The 22,011-nt window shown below is 40.5% G+C and overlaps 1 protein-coding gene across 1 annotated transcript in view; it reads left to right on the top strand.

Moving 5' to 3' along the window:
• The window catches only part of LRRC1 (leucine rich repeat containing 1), a 70,370-nt gene that overhangs the window by 24,436 nt on the left and 23,923 nt on the right, over positions 1–22,011 (top strand). Inside the window, exons 3-4 of the mRNA XM_065681492.1 lie at positions 5,088–5,166; positions 8,335–8,424. Of these exons, the coding sequence (XP_065537564.1) occupies positions 5,088–5,166; positions 8,335–8,424 (169 nt within the window). The remainder of the gene's footprint in view (positions 1–5,087; positions 5,167–8,334; positions 8,425–22,011) is intronic.

The raw sequence follows: 22,011 nt of genomic DNA, 5'->3' as shown, positions 1-22,011 counted from the left end.
ATCCAGTAGTTGCAACCTGAAAGACTCTTCAACACTGTAAACTTTCCCTCAGCGAAGTTCTTGTAAAAATACTTTTCACTTTGAGCTAGAGTCCACTATCTGAGTAGCTCTGGACTGGTCACCCTGTCATAGCCTAGGACTTTCTCGGCCATTGCTTTTGTCTTGATATTGATTAGGTATTGGAAATTGCATTCACTGTTGCAGAGTTCATAAAAGATGCTGGCCCTGTAGCCTCTGGTTAGACAGAAAGAAACCTACCAGTTCCTGAAATTCTATATAAAATGCTGCAAAAATGTGCCATACGAAAGGTTTTATCAGCTTAAAAATAAGATTTTTCTTCTCCCCTTGCCCTCCCAGTTGTCAGAAGGAGGAAAGTAGAGGAATGGGGATTGAGAGATGTCGCTGGTGTAAAAATCTTTTTTGTTTGCCTGCTGTTGCTGTTTTTTTTTTCTTTTTTTTTTTTATTATTAAAGGCACCAAAAAAAAAAAAATTAGAATTAATTTTCTTATTCAGATAGCATAAAATTCTCTAGTGTCGAACTTACCTTTTAAGTCACTTGCACAGGGCTTGTTACATCATTAGCAGATTCTTGTGCAAACTAGAACAATAAACATCTGAGAGGTATTCTGAATGGAGGGAGGAGGGAAATATGCCCTCTTATATACATGACTGCCAAGCTTCATTTTCATCCACTTCTGCTGGCATGACTTCTTTTTTGCTGCCAGCATATTTGTATTGTCACACGTCACAGGGCTTATGCTTGGTTTATGGCTTTATTATTAGCAATGCTGCACAATCTGTATGCCAGAACATCTGGGGCATCGTGTAAATGTAGAGCATTTTTCAGTGTGTAGCATTAGAAGAACCCTAGATATTTAAGTTGAATTTGAGAATTTCAGCTGGGTATCCAGCAGTGGCAAGAAAAGCATTTAAGCTTACTGCTGCTGCTATTGGCAGGGATGCATGTGTTAATGTAATGAAACTGAGCAGGCAACAGTAATGATGAAAGCTGTTTAATCCATCAAGAGACAGAAGGATTTATTTATATATTTTAATACCTTCTGTTGCATATCATGATTATGTCAATGCTTCTATTATGAATCATCACCTCTGCTGCAATTACCACTTCGTTTTTGTTGTCAGATGCTAAAATGCTCCTTACTTTTTCTCTTCTGAGTTCATTTATACAGCGCAATGTTACAGTAGTCTTCACATGTAGTGATAAAGTAACTTGGTTGTGCTTTGCCTCAGAAATCTTTTTAAGATGCTTTGCAATTAGAACGAGTTACATTTCAATGTTGTTGAACTCACTAAACATGTAGTGATCCTCAGTTCAGACAGTGGCGCTGAATTTTTGTCTGTTCTTTGTCCAGTTAGGTGCAAGAGAAGAAACAAATAGTGAAAGTATACGTGTAGAACATCCCTAGAAATGGAGTTTTCCTTCTTTTCCCTGTGTCTGTTACCATTTATTCTTGAAGATTTTTGCCCATATAGTAACTTCATAGTCTGGAATATCTATGCTGGGGAAGCATGATTCATTTTCAAAACAGATTTAGTAATTTGCAAATGCGTCCAAACTGTGAGCAGTGCTTATACTGCCTTATTTTACGTAGTATCTTATACTGCAGTAATTTTTACTTAGCTCAGATACTTGGTGATTTTACAGATAATACCCAGGACTTGTAAAAGAAAAAGCTTATCAAAATACCTCTGCTGAGATGGTCTATTTCTATTTTCTTGTTTTCATAGTCCATCATACAGAAGTAGAAATTATTTGCAATATAGCAATGAAACTACATGCCATTAGAGGAAATCAGTAACATGATAGTTTCAGAAATGTTGTCATAGAGGATTTATCTTCTGCTTTATATGTTGCATTTTTATGTGTATAAACTGTATAGAACAGTTAGTTCTACTTGTGCTTTGATTTTTGTAAGCTTGTTTTTATCCGAGATAAAAATGATTCACACAGGAAAGTGTGTATTTGTATATGAGGGGGTTGTGTATCTACACATATATATGTGTGTATATAAAAGTTGTGGCCACTGTCTTGGTTTAAAAGAAGCAAGTTATTTGGGGTCCTCAGAAGCTTTGAAGTAGCCATGTCCCTTTCAGGACTTTTCCAGCTAGTTATCCATGGAAGGATGGTATGAAGACTAAATGGTGGATGACACATTCTTTACTAGCTGAGCTCAGTATCAGCATTGTTGCTGTAATGCAAGGTAGAAGTAACAACATCTATCTGAGTGCATTTATGACCTCTGTTATCAATAATCCGGTATTACAAATTCAGTCTTCTACAGGTGGTGCTTAATTGTGGAATGGGTAAAACCATCGGTTCTACTGTCTGTAAATGCAATTTTGATATTGTTTTGATTTTATGTGTATTTCTTCGTAGGGAAGGGGAAGGTTCCCATTTCTGTGTCCTGTTCGAATTTCTTGGAACTTGCTTTCAAAAGTGAATGCTTTAAAAAAAAAAGAAAATGCCATCTGTTTTGCAAGAGGGAGCAATGTCTCTGCAATGATATCAGTGCTTTTACTCTCTGGAGTGTTAGTGAAAGGCAAACGCTTTTAAGTACTTCGAGCATTACAAGAATTTATCACTTTAAGGCCATCATTTAATCAAGCAATCTTAATGAAACTTCTGTTTTCCATTTCAGTTACTTAAATGTGCTATTCAGACCTGTTTGTCCCTGCCATGCGAAAGGAATAAAATGTGAGGTTTTGACTCCTGAAGTGGGGTCAGGAGACATGCTTGTGAATGTGGTGCTTTGAAACAGGCTGGTTGTTCAAGTACCTCCCATTTTAAACTTGGGAGCCCTGTGGTGGTTTCATGACTATGTCTGGGGATCTTTGTGGAGGATCTGCTGGGTGACTGCGCACTGGCATGTGTTGTGCTGGACTCAGGCTTGAGATGAGACCCATGAAGAGTCTGAAGAGGCTTGTGTGCTCTCTGGCCTGATGCCCCCTGCACAGGGTCCGGAACTGTGGTACCCGCACCTCTCTGGCCCTTGCTCCAGGCTGCAGTCCCACTGGGTGGTCTGGTCCCTCTGTGAGGCAGGCTGCCACAGGGGAGTGAGCTCTCTTAAGCCTGATTTGGGTTCTTGGTGTGACCTGTCCCTTCTGACCTCAAAGGTCCCACCTAATGATCCATTTTGAATTTACCTCTTTGCTGTTGTATTTCTGAGAAAGATGTTTCCCTGGAAAAAAACCTGCTTCCCCTCAAATACCAAAGCTGTTATGGAGGAGTGGGTGGGTAAGAACATATAAAACATCATTGATGGACTTAGTCTTTAAAGTCACCTATTCCATTTTATGGGAAAACTACTGTTGTTAATGGGCCTTGAAAGTTTCTCCTTCACCAAGCACACTGAGGGAACTATTTGTACCGCTCCAGGCAAACCTCACCCTAGGTGGCTTTGGTGTTGTGGGAGCGCAGCGTGGTTGTTTGATGTGTTGCAGTGTGGGTATTTGCTTCTTACTCATTATTTTGATATTTAGTAACAGTGAATGTATTTTCTGACTATGCAGTGTGTTTCTGGGGTTAGTGATTAGACCACTCCAGAGCTACTCGTAATCATTAGGAACTGTTTCTCCACCTGCCCTACCTGTTTTCGAAGCTGTGCCTTGTGTACTGGGAGCACTGCGGTTCTTGAGGCAAGAGTGATTTGCTTCCATTCCAAGAGGAAGCACCTCTTGGATGGGGTGAAACCCATATGGATGGTGCCCATCTCCCTCCTTTCCTCCAGCCCTTCCCACTCATGGGGGGCAGAGAAGGTTTCCAGGAGAGGCTCCTCTACTGCCCTTTCATTGGTTGTTCATAACTAGTGACATGGTGTTCTTGCTGGCCCTGGGTTCATTTCCGATCTGGGAATCATTCAAAATAGATGCATTCACTCAGATTACCTGGCAAGAGGTGAACATGATGAGCAGGTACTTTCCTCCCTCCATCATGCAGCTTTTGGGGAGAAGAGCTGAATAAAATCCGTAAGCAGTCAATTCTGAGTTACTCAGATAGGTAGGAAGAGACCCAATTGCCAAGTATTTCTTCAGTGTATTTAGATCACCGATAGCTGCTGAAGTCAGTGGTGCCACTTGCATGAGGAAAATCTGTGAAGGCGTTTCCCAAAGTATTCTTTGTGATGACAGCAGCAGGAAGAGATGGAGTAGATGTAATCATGCTCTGTAGAAAAAATGGAAATAGGAAAAAGCTTGGAAATAAAGTCTGATTTTTACTTTAAGATTTACCTTTTTTCCTCTTGAATTCTTTTCAAAATGAGTCATAAAAATCTAAGTTGTTAAACCAAGAAACCAAACATGTTTGTTTCAGTTTTGCTGGATCTTAGTAAACAAGGACCTACACAGAGGACCCACAGCTATTCATGATAATACAGCTTGGTGTAAGAGGACCAGAAAACAATTTTATGTCTAAGATAGCATATGCCAATCCGTAGTAGGTAAACATGTAATGTTAATGATACTTGAAATAAAAAGAAATCTTTTTTCACATACAGGTATCTCTGATTACTCTTTAGCAGTCTGAAAAAGTGTCCTGGAACTTACTTGGGACCCATCAATTTCAATAATATTTAAAATTACCTGTTTTTAGTGTGAGGGAGGCTGGTTCTTCTCCCATGCGTGTGTTACAGGTAGAGAGACTTGCATGTCCTCTTCTTCCTCCCCTTGTTTTCCCTCCCCACATACTTTCTTCCTGCACAGGTATTGATCAAATTACAAGAGGCTCAGCTTTTAACTGGCTCTTTAGGACAGTCGTGACACATAGAGAGTTTGGGTTTTTTGATGAGCAGAGGCTGATAAAGATCAGTCCAAGGACAGGTGAGTAGTCCAGGATCAGGAAGACAAGCGTGGAGCAGAAGAGGGAAATGGGGTGTGAAAAAGCACGAAATGGCTGTGCTGCAATAGCTGTGTACATGGACATGAAGCAGGCTTGCATGTTGAAATGTCTTGAAAGATACCAAGATAACTTCTTGCAATAGCAAGTTACTGAATGTAATGAGTCAATGATTTCAGTGTAGCTGCAGTACAGTTGTTGACAATCTTTTTTCCTTTATTTTTATTTCTGCAGATATTCCTGAAATACCAGAAAGCATCTCATTCTGCAGAGCACTACAGGTAGCAGATTTCAGTGGGAATCCACTGACTAGGTAACTTCCACCTTCTTCTTAGTACCTGCTATACCAGAATTACAGTCTTGCTGTAACAATTACAATTTTAAATAAGCCTTAAAAATTGTGATCTAGGATCTCTATGAAATCTTGCCAACAGTGTCTGTCTCTGGCAGGGAATGCAGCAAAAGTTCAGATTTAAGAAGTGATGTGCATCTTCCTTGGGATGAAATTTGTTAGCCAACCAGGAAAAATGTAAATCTGATTGTCTCTTAAGTAATTTTCATTCCTCTTCTTAAACGCATAGGAAAACCATGCTCATACTTGGTAAAGGTAAGGCAATGGTTAGCATGAATACATTGGCACAAACCCAGGTGCCTGACGATTTGGAATAGGCTTTATATCAGCTGCTGCAGATAATGGCTTTTACTAATGATTAAAGCTTGGACTAGCATTTCATCACCCTCCTATCAATTGGGACACGGTGACATCCAGTAATGTGGCAGAAATGCACTGCATATGTCAGTGACTGCTACGGTTCCTGGTGGTCTGTATTCTGATGAGCTGGGGTTTGGGGATTATGCACACTTTTAGTACAGAAGAGGGGCTTTATTTACATTTCTCTGTTCCATTTGCTGAAGAATTTGAAATTTATCTACTAAAGAAGGCTGGAGATAGCAAGGAAAAGATCAACTGCTAGTTAAGGCCTTTGACCAGTATTTGGAGAACTGTTTCTTAAGCCAGCCCATGGCACAGTGCTCCTTTGTGATGCTGAGAAAGTCACATAAGCCAGAGTATTCACTGTGGGCACTTGCCGACCTGCTTTGCTTTGCACTGTGATGGGCTAGGAATACTTGCATGATTAGCTGCTTGCTGGGGTGCCAGAGTGCTAACAAACAGGAGAGTGTCTGTAATATCTTAAGCCGCTCCAGTGGTTTTGCAAGACTGCTTCTCCCACGTGTGCAGCTGAGTTTCTTCAGAAGTGTGCTTTGAATATTGCCCATAGTGTGGTCTAAGTTCTCTGGAAAGTCACATCTTTGAGCGTTAAAGGGACACTTGTGATCTTAATCCCTGTGCCTCTGTAGCCCATTTATATAGTGAGGATAATAATACCACAAAAATCCAGTAAAGCAAACTGAGGTTGAGCTGATATTTAGATAGGCAAGTGGTGAGGGTTCCCGAACAGCTTTTTCCCAGGCATGAATGTGCAGTACATAAAGCTCAGAACTGCATCTCTTGCTGCTGAAACCAGAATTGTCTGTATTAGTGTGCTAGTTATCCTTCTCGATTTCGTGTGCTGAATAAGGCCTGGGGCCTGAGTAATTTGTTTCCTTAAACAGTAGTTGTAATGCACAGCTACAACTGAGTAAAATTAACAAACGAGTTGAAAGGCTTTTTAATGGGGTTGAAGTAGATCTCATAGCTCTTAGTTGACAGTTAAAGGGAATTTTAGGCAATTCTTGATAAAGTGGCTCCAAAGTCTGTGTATGTCCTGGAAAACATCACTTGGAGCAGTTTAGTGAGTTAGAAAACACAGATACCAAAAGCTGTTTACACATGGTTGCCAGGTATTTTCTATAACGAGATCCAGAATGTCAGTTTTACTTGTGTAACAGCATGTAGGTTTTGGCACTAATTTGCACAGAGTGGGAAAATCTAGTAGTGGTTTCCTTTTCTGTGTGGTATCGTGGAACTTTTTTATAGCCATTGATTCTTGTCCTTATTTCCTCTAAGCGTAAAAGCTGGGCAGAGATCTTCCCAATCAATGTTCTACCACTAATACAATATGTTGTCTCATTGTCAACCTTAATAATTGATGAGCCTACAGCATTAAAAGTGGCTGGCAGACCATTTTCCATGTAGCTTTCAGATTATTTCAGATTTATATTAATAAAACCCAGGCACATTTATTGTAGATTAGACTGGAATTCCACTATATGATATAGATAGAATAGTTCTAATTAGACAGGACCTACAACCATCATCTAGTCTAACTGCCTGCCCGCTTCAGGGCTGACCAAAAGATACTCAGACTGTTTAGCTCCAGTCTTAAACCTTTTATAGCCTAACCGGTGATGAGTAGTTATGGGAGCTCACATTTTGGAGACATCAAGCATGTTTTGTTAATAAAGGTCAGAAAATTGCGTATAGTGCAGTATGGAGTTGAGCACATTAAAAGCACCCTCTACCCTCCGTTCTAATTTGTTTTTTTTCCCTTTCTCATCGTGCACAGTTGTATTTGCTTGTAGGTGTGTGTCTCCTTTTAGCTGGTTGCCTGCAGGTCACTCCATCTGCCTTGAGCTGGGTGGTGCTGAGAGCAGGAACCAAACCAAATGCTACAGCTTAAGTTGAGGTTGCATGCCCTGGAGGACAAGCAGAAATTGGATGGCTGGGTCAGGGGTTTCTTCTCCGCCTCATTGCCCCTTTTAACCCACCTTGTTTCCTGTGCAACCGCAAACTGAGCTGCTTGCTGCAGCGCAGTTGCCAGCGAGCAGTGAATGGTACAGGAATCTGCCTGCGTGAGGGGAGGGGAAGACAAGTCATGCAGAAGACCTTAGGTGACCGACCTAAAGGCTTTGGGAACTTTGGAAGTGTTTTGCATATGTCTGTATTTTATAGTGTAAGAAGAGAGTGATTACATGCTGTTGTGTTGTGAACCAGTAAATGTGAAATGCTGTAACAGTGCAACCTTGTCTTTGTAGGGAACAGACTGTTCCTTTGAAAGGCAGCCTAGTAGCTAATACAAAATGGCCATGCTGTAAGCCTGTGTGTAATGGAAGCCTGAAAGAAAATAATTTGGTTATTTCTCTATCTAAGTGATACAGGAAAATAATACTAAAAATGTTCGGGTTTTTTTTTAATATGCTTGATTTTTTAAAAATTTGTTAAAATGCCTCAAATGTTCTCAAGCCCTATAGCTTCTCAAAGTTACACATTGTGGGCAGGGAAGAAAGGGGCTAGGAAGCATGGATATTACCAATCCTCTGACACAGAAAAAGCTTTAAAATCTCTTTAGTTATAGGGTTTTTTTGTACTACGATCCTTAGAATTTTCTGAGAGTCGTGCTGGAGTTTGGGAATGCTTCCCTCTGTGTTTATTTGCTAAATAGATTCTTGTTTTCCACTACATGTTCTCTTTTCCAGTATGTATTACGTGAATGTCAATACTTCTGATGGAAGTCCTTGATTTGAGTCAATATCTCCACAGGTTGCCTGAAAGCTTTCCTGAATTACAGAATCTAACATGTCTTTCAGTAAATGACATCTCTCTGCAAGCACTACCTGAAAACATTGGGAAGTAAGTTTTTATACTTTATTCCTATTTTATTTTATTTTTCCCTTTATTGTTACGACTGTTATATAAATGACTTGCATAATTGCATGTAATTTCTTGCAGTTTATAAAGTTTAAAGTTTATACGCTTATTTTTTATATTCTTTCTAGTCTGATGGATCTGTTTAAGAAAAATCCCATTGCATTTTCACTTGACATTTGCAGGCTAATGTAGAATCTGAAGCATGTGTATGTATGTTTTGTTTCTGTTCTCCAGGATTTGGATTAACTTGGAATTTTAGGTGCAAAATTTAAGATGGTGTTTTGTGATGAAGATCTGACCTTTTACTTCCCTTCATTGTAGTAGGCCATTGATCTGTTATTGCGAACGTGTCAGATGGCTTGCAGCTTAGCTCAAAACCAGACCATTTCTGGCACAAGAACAGATGGGTAAAAGCTGGCAGTGATCAGGATGGAAATTAAAAGGTTCCTAAGTATAGGAGCAGTCTAGTTCCAAAAAAAAGCTCCGGTGGGAGCTGTGGAGAGAGGATAACTCTTGGAACAGCTCTTAAGATGAAATCTGATAGGCTTTTAAGGTGTGTTTGTTAACTCTGGGAGGTAGAGCAAGGTTGCAAGGGCAGACTTCTGAAGTAGAGACATGTGGAAAATAAAGTGAACATTGTTTATCTGTCTCATTTTGACTGAAATGAACATTCATACTAGGAGAAGGGAAATCTCTCCCCTCTTAGTGGGAAGGGTGTATCCTACAATGTGAAGAAAAGGTAATTCCATGTCTCCTCACTTGAATACATAAGAGTGGCTGTGCAGCTTCAGATCAAAGGCTCTTTTAGCCCAGCTTCCTTCCACAGTTGGAGTAAGTAGATGCCTAGTGAGGATTAAGAAGAGTGTGTTTCAGTGCTCCTCTTGCCATCCCCTGACTGTTTCTGGTTTGAAGGTTTTCCTGAGTTTTGGGGTTTGGTTTGTCTAATTGGTAGCCCATAATGAATCCCTTTTTCACATACTTGTTTAGTTTCTCCTTGAGCTCATGAGGATATCTTCCGTATTCTCCCCTGGCGAAGAGCTGCACAGGTCTATTAGCCATTGCATTGATTTGTTGTTAGGTTTTTTTTTGAGCCTGGGTTTACCTACCTTGTCTTTGATCCCTAATATTGGAAGAGGCAGTGAGCAGCTGATCTTGATCACTTGATTTGCCATTGATGCCTTTGTAGTTTCCTGCAGTACCCCAGGAGCTTTTTTCCTGGCTGAAGAGCCTAACGTGCTATTCCAGCTTCACAGAACTTAAGATACCTGTGCTTTAATGCAGAAAAGCAATTTGTTACTTTTGCTGGGAAACATAGCATTTTAGACAATTTGAAATTTCTTGCAGCACCCGAGATTGTTCTTTATCTTCCCCAACCCCCTTTTCTTTTACATCTGCACCTGCCTTTATGGTTGGTTACCTTGCCTATATTGTTCTAAGTTACTGTGTACTGAACCATTTCCACCTTTCTTCAGAAGGGCGCTGTAACTCAGACGTTGAGTTACGAGTGTCAGTAGAGGCTTATTAACTTCAGACAGCCTTTCATAAAGTAGAATATTTCTAACATGGGTTCTTTCATGAGACAACATAGTAAACCCCAACTGTTTCTAAACAGAGGAGTCCAGAAAAGATTTTATTATTAGGAGCTCCTGCAATGTAGTCAAGTTCAGACCGGCATTGCTTGAGCCACATCCCATGGGTATGAAAGCTGTCAGCTGGCATCACTCCAGCAGCAGCAGAAGTGGAAAATGTCTTTTGAAACCTCCCACAAGCACTAACAGGTTCAGCTAACGTGCGCCCAGTGACTATGGCCAAGTTTTAACCTAAAAATTGCATGGGCCAGGGCTTTTGTGACGTTCTTCCTGTTCTGTAAAAGTTCACAAAACTTTTCATGCAGCTTTTCTCAGCACTGGCAGCTAAGAACAAGCTAGTTCAGACTTTATGGCTGCTGAAAACCAAGGCCAAAAATTTGGGATTCTGCCTGATGATGAAAATGAATACAAGAAACATGACAAGCTGAAACGACTGCCAGAGCATGAGCTGGGCTGCTTCTTTGTAGACAGTAGTTAAAGGAAGGTTGCTGGCTTCCCTGAGAGGTCACTGACTGCGGCGGCTCTGGCTTCTTTCTTGTCCTGCTTGTCATTGGGCAGTGTGAATGACAGTAGCCTCTGTTTTGGAGCAAATGACTAGAAAGCACTTCAGTTAAAACAGGATTACCAGACATTTGCAGGTATGTCAGTATGTAGAGCTGTGCAAGAACAGGGGTAAAAATGTGCCTATTGATCCTAAGCAGTCCAGGGAAATACTGTGATATCATTTCAACCCTACATGAGCTGTTGCAGGGCACAGCAATGTAACCTGTCCTCTCTTGAAGTCTGTATGTGATTCCTGATATTGACGCTAAAATGAGACGGGATTCTCATTTGCTTCAGGAAGAGCTGTATGCCTGTCGTGGTAGTGTTGGTGAGTTCTCATAGAGGGCTAGTCTGACAGGCCTACTTTAATCTGAGAGAAGCTCCCACATTAGCTATCTAGAATATGAATATGGTACTTCTATAAAAACACTTCAGTCTCATTAGCAGAAACTTCTGCTATCAGATTTGTTCTTAAAGAAGCAAACAAATGTGTGGGGTTTTTGTCTTTGGCTTATCAGGTGTTCACTGTAAGTGGGAATATGGCAATTGGGAAGTCAGTGGTAAGCCTGGGCTAAAGATGCATGCTTTCCAACGTTAACATTACACAAAGGAACTCATGAGGTGTCCACCCAAAATGTAACTGTTCCTGAAGTCTGTTGGGGAATGTCTTGTCAGCAGAGAGAAGGGGATCCAGCTGAAAGGGACTGGAAGGTCTTGTTTGTATCCAATGAGAACTGTAACCTGAAGTCCTTATGGGTTGTTTACCCGCATGAGTGAATTTTGTCAAATTTTTAGCATTACATCTATAAATAATAGATTTATGTTTTCCAGTCTGGCTACCAACTAGTGCAGCTTTCCTTTTTCAGTTTGCAAAGTTTTCATCATTTATTGCAAGCGAATTTCATGGTGCAGCTGACCACCTTGTGTTTGGTAAAAGCAGTGAAATGCTCTGTGTCTTCTCCAAAGATTGCCTGCTTGTGCTCTTCTGTTCCTTTCTCTGTTCTTTTCCCTCTGCACTTGCTGGGACACAAGAAATGCTAGAAAATAGAAAGAAAAAAATGGTAATTATGTCTTTCTGGCTGAAGAGACCAAGTAAGGCTCTTAAAGGTGTTTGGTTATGTTTGCAAATGCATTACTGGAGTTTTAGTGTGCTTTGGATAATAATGGTATTACTTGATGGCTTAGGCTGGACCTATGTGCTTTGTATGAGACCTGTGAAATAGTGAGCAAACGCTGTTTGTGATTTATTCTTCTGCAGTTGGGCTTGTTTGGGGGAAAAACTTGAAGTCCCTGTGCTTGCTGCCAGTCTTCTGGCCACTACAGTATGTGATACTTAGGCAAATGCATCCTAAATTCTTACAGTCTTATACTCATGTCTGGAAACTGTCTAATGCAGAAAGTGAAATCTCTAATTCATCTTCATGTAATACAGAATGTACTTAGTGTCACTTTAGTTTTTTTAAGCTACCTATTTAAAATCTTGTGGCATTGCAAATTTGCCTTACTGCCTAAATGGGCAAAGTAAGAAAAGTAATGGCAAGTATTTTTCTGAATGGGAATGCTTGGAAGGTTAGGTAGGAAGTTTTTCCTAATGCCAGATAATAGACTTGAATTGCCTTGCAGTGAACCATTAGTGGAAGTGTGTCTTCCTCAGGAGTTCAGATATCCAATCTGTTATTTTCATGGTCAAATGTCTAAGATGAATTCCGGTGTTCAGCTTCACTGTCTCTGGCCAGTGTCTGAGCTTGATCAAGCCTTGAGCTTGATCAAACTCATATGTAGAGTTGCTGTGAATACTTCTACTATGTGGTTAAGAATTCTTCTGTATAGACTTTTTATACTTTTCTTTCCCTTTCCATTGCCAAAAGGAGTATTTTTAAGGGTCCCAACTGGACATCTGAAGAACATAAGCAAGGCCTACTTTGAACTTTTTGTCCTTGCTCTTGCTTATGCGTAGCCATGCTCAGTGTATGTCAACTTCTGTTTCTTCTGTGTGGCCACTTCAGTCTGCTTATCCAGTGCTGGTATATGTGCTGGCAGTTTTCCCTGGTCAGATAAAGCATTCCTGTTTTAAGCTCATGTACTGTTTTAGGGCATACTAGAATGATGTGTGACATACTGCTTTAGGACTTGATAACAGGCTAGGTGTCTTAATATTATGAGTGCTAATTTTTGTGTTTCCCTGTGATTTGTGTTCTCTTAATTCCTGGTGTGGTTGCTATCTGGAGTAAAACAGTGAATGCTAATGCATGTGGGATATTTTAGCTAATAATTAGGTGGGTGCAGCTTGGAGCAGGAATAGTCCTGTTGGCTGGGTGAACCATTCAGAGAAAAAAGTTACACAATTTAAGCTGAGAGTGGGAGTGCCTTTTACAATGCTTCCCAGTCTAATGAGAGCAAGTCTAATTTCCTTGCCTATTCTGCAGAACCGTGTATGTCTGTACAGCTGCCCAACAAGCAAGCATAACCTGTTCCTCCCAGCGTGGGTAGCATTTAGGAGTTTCCACTTGCTTCCCGGATTTTTCTTCAATACTTCCTTATTCATGTTACATCCAAAACACAGGGCATGACTTTTACCTGCAATTTAAAAACCAGAGTATTTTTATGTAGGGGTATTTGGGTAAATCGGGGTGTTTGTAAGACTTCCTAGCGCATACCGTACAGTAGTATGAATAGTCTAATGTCTGTCTGTCCCCAGCACTTTCTCTGTCCATATGTGTTCATTCTTTAGCATTGGCTCAAGGGTTAGTTCCCTGCCACTGCCAGCCCTCTGTGATGTTGACTTTTTACCAGCAAAGATTTGGGAACTTTAGAAATCCACACAGTGCTCTCATGGCTTGACGTCCAGAAAGAGAAGAGAGATTGTGTCAGTTTTGTATGTTTGCTTATTTACTTGTGGTTCATAGGCTTGAACGGAGCCCAGGTACCTTCTTTGGGAAGCGTTTTATGTGAGTCTCTGATGCTTAATTTAGCACTGGATTCTCAAATGGGTGATTCATAGGGGCAAAAAACCCAGTGCTGCCAGCATGAAATGTGTATTTGAAAAAGTTACCTGTTAGGCTCTGTGAGGACAACAAATCATCAAGTTTTGTTAATGGCTGAAGCGAAGCACAGAGCTTCACTATTGTGCTTGACATTATGATTTAAGGCCTGCTGTCTATCAGCACACCAAACATCTAATTCATATCCAGATTTTAGCTTTCACCTCTTTATCAGCAGTCTCTTCTGTGCCTGAAAAAGATAAAGATTACCTCTTTTTCTTTGAATGCTAAGGTTTAAAGTAGGAGTGTTTTGGAAGTTCCCTGCCTGATCTCTAGCATGGCAACTAAAAAAAGCTTTCCTCGGCCATATACAATCTTTATCTCCCACCATTCTAAAATATACAGATGGTCACCTACTTGGACATGATCTCCAAATCCTGAGGATTCAGCTGAAGATCATAGTAATTAATATCATGATCCATAGTATCCCTATCATTCACAGCCTCCATTCTCTTTTTTCAGAGAACTGCATAGTCTGTGATGCAGTAGACTAGCTTTGTTTTAGCTCTAGAAACTTTTGATGTGGGGAAGGATGAATTTATTTAGATGGGAAGGATATTCTTCTGATGCCGATGACTGATGAGTCTGGTTTACCCCCAAGCTGCAAGCAGGCTGAGTGGATCTGTGGACCTTACTACTGAAAGGGAAGTACCAGGTAAGCAGAGAAATTTTCCTCTTAACATCTGCAGCTAGCAGGTAAAATGCTGAAATAGGCATTTCATTATGACAGTGAAAGTAATGAAAAGAACAGAACTTATGTTACTGCACATAAGAGCATTGTTTTGCAGAAAGATTTGTTATAGGCATGCTTTTCAGAAGCAGTGGCATGACAAATATCCAGAGCTCTTGTGTTGGAGAAATAAAGTCATGGAGTGTGGTTGCTTTTTTATATATATATATATATGTTTAATTCTAGAGGTTTGGAAATTTGCAGCCACTTCTGAACTCAGAATCTTTGATGTTGATCTGAATAGGAGTAGCTGGAGAAAAGAGGCCTTCATAGGCAGGGGTGATGTGCTTGATACAGGTGATCCAGAAGCAGATCAGAATGGCATGCTTATTCTGATGATGAATTCCTGGTCCAGTCCTTGACTGTGTGTTTTTCTTTGTGCATGCTAGGATACCTCAAGTCTAGATTACACATCTGGTAGCATCACACATAATGGAAAATGTTTTTTAAATTGTGTGGAACAAGACAATGTAATTCTGTTCTAAAGTTTAGCATAATAATGTCTGATTAAAATATGGTCTTATATGATACAAAAAAAGTTATGGGGAGGCTTTTCTTGCAAATACGTAGGAGAAAGACTTTGTAGGTGGTCTGGCTAGGCTGGCATAAGTAGTATGAGAAGCTCTCACTCTGGCTTATCTGAATTTAGCATGACAAGTAGTATTTATGGAGTTTGAGTAGGTAGAGCATTCAATGTTAATCACAGCTGTTTGTTAAATGGATAGAGCCTTGGGTGACACTGTTTAGTGGGAGGTGTCCCTGCCCGTGGGAGGTGTCCCTGCCCATGGCAGGGGGGTTGGAACTGGATGATCTTAAGGTCCTTTCCAACCCTAACTATTCTATGATTCTGTGAAACCTGAATGTTAAGGAACTCCAAAGTTTATTTCAGGAACACTGTTTAACAATATAATAGTGAACGCAGTGCCATCCAGCCTTTAAATAAGAGATGTTGCATCTCGTATGTTGCACAAGGAAGAACTGTTTGATGTATATTTAGCAATTTTTTAAAAATTAAGTTGTTGAAGATTGATGTTGGGTGAATGGAATGGAAGATACTTAAAAAATGAAATCTTGCAGTAATAGTGAATTGGCTTAGCCTCCCCAACCTCTTTCAGTAATCTTGATAAGCAAATTGGAGAATGTTAAGTTAAAGCATTCAAAAGGGAACAGGCTGAGCCATGATTACGAATCACTCTCTTCTTTTTAATGATACCTTTTGAAGGTCATAGGGAGTTCAGTGTTCCTGTCTCTTCTTTGGACCATGCTTGTTGCTGCATGTGAGTGGGACAGAAATAGCAGAACTGATCTCAGCAACTTGAAACCCAAGTTTATGTAAAAAAACTAGTCCTAATTAGAAGCTTAGACTACCTCTGTTACATATTCAGGGAATTCTTTGGCCATAAACTGTAGAACTTTCCTCTGGTTTTTAAAATTTGGATGTGACTTGTGCTACTGGCTGTGTATTTAGTCTTTGCTCCAGTTAGTGGCTGATAAGATACTGAAGTTTTTTATCCTTCTGTTTTCACTTGTGGAAGATCTGTAGCTTTTTACAAGCTAATTAATGGTAGTGACAGTTCAATTCAGGTAACTTGCTGTGCAAATACTCTTCCTCTGGCATTCAGTGTCTTTGCTGTTTATGGGTACGATGACATAACTGACTTTACTTTCTTTTGTGCCTATTTAAAATCAGTCTTCCAGGGAAGGAGCATTTTCATACAGTCATAGAATGGTTTGGGTTGGAAGAGACCTTAAAGATCATCTAGTTTCAACTTCCCTGCCATGGGCAAGGACACCTTCCACTAGACCAGGTTGCTGAAGCCCCAACAAACCTGGCCTTGAACACTGCCAGAGAAGGGGAATCTACAACTTCTCTGGGTATTTTCCTCCCATAATTTGTGTCCGCTTTTCTCAGCTCTATAGAAAATGGCAAGGAACATAATTCTTACTTTCAAATTTTATTACTAGAATTGTTCTCACTAGAATACTTGTCCTGCTTGTCAAACTCCAGAAGCAGACTGCTAAGGAAGGCCTCGTGCCTTTTCGTTGCCCGTTATACACCTAAACTTGAGAAGAAAGAATAGTGTTTAATTAATAACAAATAAAGTTATTTTGCCTCTAAAAAGGAAGGGAATGCTCTCAAAGATTAATTCTATCCTTAACAATAGTGGTAAGACATAGTGACAATTTCATCAAAATTAAGCCTAGCTAACATTGCTTTGCAGTATTTTTTTACAGCATTCTTTATATTCTGGGGTAGAACCATAGGACTTCACATGTATGAAGATTGTTTTGAAATGAATGAGTGCCTTTATTTAGGAAATTAATACTTCCTGTAACTGCTGGCTCATGGAAGAATTTCTGGGATTCTGTAGCTAAGAATTTGCAAAAATCGGTCTCCCCTATTGCACGGTGTGGGGATAAGGTCTCTCTCTATCAATTCTGTCAGATTAATCTTGTAAAAATTCATTAGTGCTCTTCTTTATCATTCACGCTGTAAAACAGGCTTCCATAACCAGAGGGTACCCAAACAAAAAGGCAGGGGTTGGGGGGGAAGCTTTAAGCTGAAGTTAGGCTTTTTTGAGAAGTAGTCTTCTGAAGAAAAGAGAGCATTTCTTCCTCATATCATAGAATCATAGAATCATAGAATAGTTAGGGTTGGAAAGGACCTCGAGATCATCTAGTTCCAACCCCCTGCCATAGGCAGGGACACCTCACACTAAACCATCCCACACAAGGCTTCATCCAGCCTGGCCTTGAACACTGCCAGGGATGGAGCACTCACAACCCCCCTGGGCAACCGATTCCAGTGCCTCACCACCCTAACAGGAAAGAATTTCCTCCTTATATCCAATCTAAACTTCCTCTGTTTAAGTTTTAACCTGTTACCCCTTGTCCTGTCACTACAGTCCCTGACGAAGAGTCCCTCCCCAGCATCCCTATAGGCCCCCTTCAGATACTGGAAGGCTGCTATGAGGTCTCCACGCAGCCTTCTCTTCTCCAGGCTGAACAGCCCCAACTTCCTCAGCCTGTCTTCATACGGGAGGTGCTCCAGTCCCCTGATCATCCTCGTGGCCCTCCTCTGGACTTGTTCCAGCAGTTCCATGTCCTTTTTATGTTCTAAACCTACCCTCTTTCAGCTTAAAACCATTGTCCCTTGTTCTGGCCCTGCTAAAAAGTTTGTACCCATCTTTCTTGTAAGTTGCTTTTAATTACTGAAAGGCTACAATGAGGTCTCCCTGTAGCCTTCTCTTCTTCAGGCTGAACAAGTCCAACTCTCTCAGCCAGTCTTCATAGGAGGGGGGCTCCAGTCCTCTGATCATCTTTGTGGCCCTCTTCTGGACCTGCTCTAACAGATCCACATCATTCTTATGTTGGGAGCCCCAGAGCTGGATTAAGTACTCCAGGCGGGGTCTCACCATCATGGAGTAGAAGGGGAGTGTTGCATCCCATGATCCTGTTATTTTATTTGGGGTGGGGAGGGGTGGGGGAAGAGTTGCTAAATATCAGGTTCTCAAGGAATTGTTGGTCTGCAGCTAGAAGCATTGTGGGATGGGGGTAGTTTAACAGCATCCTCTCAGATGAGTGACTAGTCACCCAACTGGTGTGTCCTGGGGCAGGGTCATGCATGTTATTGGTATTAGCTGGGCTGTGGGACAGGCTGTAATATATTTAAATATGGCTAGTTTCATGCATTTTGCATGCTGTTGTCAGAGTACCACAATTAACTTGTCTCTTGGAAGACCTTTAATAGATAGAAAAACCTGAATGTTCCTTTTCTGCACTAAAAAGAAAATGAATTGCCTAAACTCCCTTTCTTCCCAGTGTCACAATGAATGTGTATGTGCTGTGTGGAGAGAGATGCAGGGCAGGCATTATCGAAGTAACAATAATCTTCAGATGCTGGCTTAGTGAACTAAACTCCTTTGGAACTGGTGGATATAGCCGGAATGTGGATTTTATATGCTGCATCCTTGGACTTGTTCTGTAGCCATTCCTACTGCTGCATAAAAAAAGAAGCTAGTAGCACACCAAATTCAGAATCTGTACTGTGTTCTCACCTTAGCCATCTTTATTGTATAGCATCTTCCTGTGTTCTATATAAATGTGCGGACCATGCCTGTTCTCCTGTATTTCCCTTCTTTTTGCAGTCCTGCAAATGTCAGGAAAAACTACGTTTGGGATTTTAGATTCCCCTAACCAGCTGAAACTTGCTGGAAAGGGTGCAGATAGGGCCACGCATTTCTGCAGGTGCTTTAGATCTTCATCTCTTCCAAATTTGCTTCCTTGTTTCCCAAAGCCTGACTTCTGTCTTGCATGCTCAGCTGTGTGGTGCTCTTGACATGAAGTTGAAGTGTGTGACTTTTATTGCTCAAATAAGAGAAGGCTGTTGTCCAGCTTTTTTTGACTAAGCACCTTTAGCTTTTGCATTAGTCCTTTTATTATGTGTTTTCATTTCCTCCTAGCTTTTTCCGCGTTTCTATTTTCACCTTTGTATTTTTAACTTCATTTTTACAAGAAGATAGCATATGTCTTACTTTATTTCCAGTACTTTCCTCAGAAGCCTTTGCTGGTGTACCTCAAGGGCTTGGGTGCTCCCAGTTATGTTTGCAGGACTGGGTTATATAGTGTTGTCTATTGTCACTCTTAAGGCTGGCTTTTTGTCACCTTGAATAGGGGAATGATGCAGCTGTTCCTGGTAAAGTTAAAATACTAAGGTAACTCATCTCTCTTTTGTATTTTATAACTTTACAAGACAGAATGCATTGGATGTGTATGTGGCACACTGAAAATGTAATTTCACCCAAGGTAACGAGGGAACATGTGTCTCTGTCTCTTCTCTTCTTTGGTTTCTTTTACATTTTTTTTCTAACCGCAGTTGATGTTGTTTTACCTATTGCAGTGCATTGCTTTTGTCCAGAGTCAGCTGCTTTTGAAATGGGTGTTTAGTAGAACATGTTGACACTCATAATCTCTTTGTAATTCATCCAAAGAAAAACTGACTTGCTGATGATGATGCTTTGGTTCCGAACCTGGTGGCTGGTTCTAGCCTTGCCTTTATTTGGAGGAGACCACTGCAGTTGACACGAAGTATTATTTGCAGTGTTCTCTATCTGTAGACCATGTTGGATTGCGGGTTTCTGTCTCAAAGCCTGACGGGAATTCTCAGAAAAGGCACTTTAAGCATTTAGGGATTACTTTGCCACTATTAGTTTTGTTCTCAATTACTGATTTTGCATTCTTTTCATTTAAGATGAATACCAATACCTACCATGACTTGAGGTACAGCGCTGAAGAAGTGTATCTGTTTTGTACTGAAAGTGACGTTTTCAGCCATATTGTACCTTTACATTTGACTTGGTTCCACCCTTGCATCAGAAATTGTCTGGAATGCTGAGTTGGAAAACTTTGTAATTATTTCAGCTGCTGCATCCTTCACCTAATTTGGTTGCTGCCTTGTGTTCAGTAATCTCACACAATGCTCAGTATTCGAGGTGTGTGTGGTAGGTTTTGCAGTGAGACTTGTTACGATATTAAGGCTTTTTACAAGCTTTGGTGAAGTAGGTCCTTACAACAGTAGTCATAGAAAAGTATTTAGGGCTTTATTCTTCTTTTTTTATATTCTTTAGAATATAAATGACTTTTTGCTTGTACATTTTCTATTGATTGTGGGAGGGGAGCGAGGACTGTTTTTGTTGGAGAGTAGCCTGCAATGCTGTATGGTACATTTCTGTTTCTGAATGCACTAGGTGAACAGTCACTGATGGAGCTGTGTCTCCTGTCTGAGTAGAGTAGATTACTGTTGCCTTGATGTTTATGGATCGAAGCAGGTAACCCCCCCTAAGGCTACTTTTCTGTCCTAGGTGAAGATCAGGATTAGGGAAAAGAATGAACTATTTCATTTAGTATATTGTGAAAAATCTCTGTAGTTGAGAAGAGGAAGAAGTACACTTTCTGGGGAAAAAGTGTTATTAAATTAGAAAACATATTTGAAAAATAGCACGTAATGTAGGATTTGTCCTGTAAATGAGTAGAAATCCTGTTTCTTGAAATACCTTGAAACCAGAAAAATGTTAGTGAACATAAAATGTGTTAAGAACCTTTGGTAAATATACCTCTGGTCTGTAATGTATTGAAGATTGGTGTTTCAGTACCACACATTGGCTTGCTGGGAGCTGCTTCTGGAACTAGTTGAAATGTAAGAGTAATAATGAGTCAAAATTTCTTCTCATTTTGTAGCCTCTGTTTCAGATGGATCCGCCCTTGAACATAATCCTTCAGTCTAATGGAGCAACTTTGCTGGTATAGGCTTCATAGACAGTCTCTATTTTACATGACTTGGTGGGAAGCTTCATTTTGCCTCTTGGGGTCTGCTTACATTGTGTTTGCACTCAAGACCTTGGAAGAAATAGAAAGGTTAGATTAAAGGGGTGAAGGGCAGTGTCTTTGTTCAGGGTAGAGTTATATAGTAGCAAGCTTGCAGTGGGTGAGAATAGTGTAGACTAAAACATTTCTCTTCCAGAAAGCTGTGTCATTAGACATGAAAGCATAATCTTGTAGACAGCAGACTCCCGTAAGAAGAGAACCTAGCCTGAGACTGCAGTTGGCCACCAAAATGCATGGTACATGGTTGGATGCAAAGAGAGCCGTTGGTGGGTATCCACATGGGCACAGCTACCCAGTGGGTCCTTATCGCATTGTTGGCTTGGGCAGTACAGATGCCTGCCTTGCACCTTCTGTTGTACTGGCCCAGGTGTTTAAGAGGATTTATTCCATGGTGGATTAGGAATCTGTGTTACTCTTGCTGGGTTATTTTTAAGCAGGATCAATTTCATGAGCTGATTCACTGGCTTGCCCCAGTTTAATGATACGATGGAGCTGGTTAAGGTGGTGGTTCCCAAGTTCTTGCTGTTGAATGTGGTTTTGCTGACAAAGATTTCTGTTTAACCACAGCCAAAGTGGTGTCTGATGTAAGAAGAGAAATTAGAAGATTGCACCATTTTACTCATTGGCACTTCAACATGATGGGGAGGGAGATAAGTAGATGCAGGGTGATCTGTAAACACAAGATTACAAGTCAGCTTGGCGGTTTGTGCATCCTTTTTGTATTCTGTTGATAAAAGTGAATCATCTAATATGAGCTTGAAGAGAAAGTGCAAAAGTCAAAGTAAGATTGGAATAGGTTTCTAGAATACCTGTAAACAAAAATGTAATGGCAGTCTGTGAGTCTGTGGGTGGCAATATAAAAGCAGACCCGTGTTCCTCTTGGAGAGAAATTGTTTTCCATCACCCTTTCCCACTCCCACTCCACTGCTTTGGTTTCTGTGAGGCTATTAGATACCATGTCTCACCTTGGCTTGTGTTTTATAGTGGTAAAATTTTTGCGAGAGAATTTTCTCTTGTGTTGTTGGCTTCATTATTACCTTGTTTCTGTCAAATGATTTTTAGTGGCAGAAGCAGTGTTATTCTCTCTTATTTTTAATTGGATTTGTAATAGGCTTCTACTAAAATATCTTCACTTATATGGTATGTTTTAATGGTATTTCTTCTGTAGGAATACAGAATGTGTTGGGTAGAATGTGCTTATTTTAAAAGTGGGAGGGAACTGCTGTAATCAAAGCTTCTGTGAGATTTCGTTCACTGTTTTCTGAATGCAGTATGGAATAGG

This window comes from Lathamus discolor, chromosome 5, assembly GCF_037157495.1.
Source record: "Lathamus discolor isolate bLatDis1 chromosome 5, bLatDis1.hap1, whole genome shotgun sequence".
Taxonomy (NCBI): Eukaryota; Metazoa; Chordata; class Aves; order Psittaciformes; family Psittacidae; genus Lathamus; species Lathamus discolor.
The sequence above is the reverse complement of the archived record's forward strand: the minus strand, read 5'-3'. Positions and strand labels throughout refer to the sequence as shown.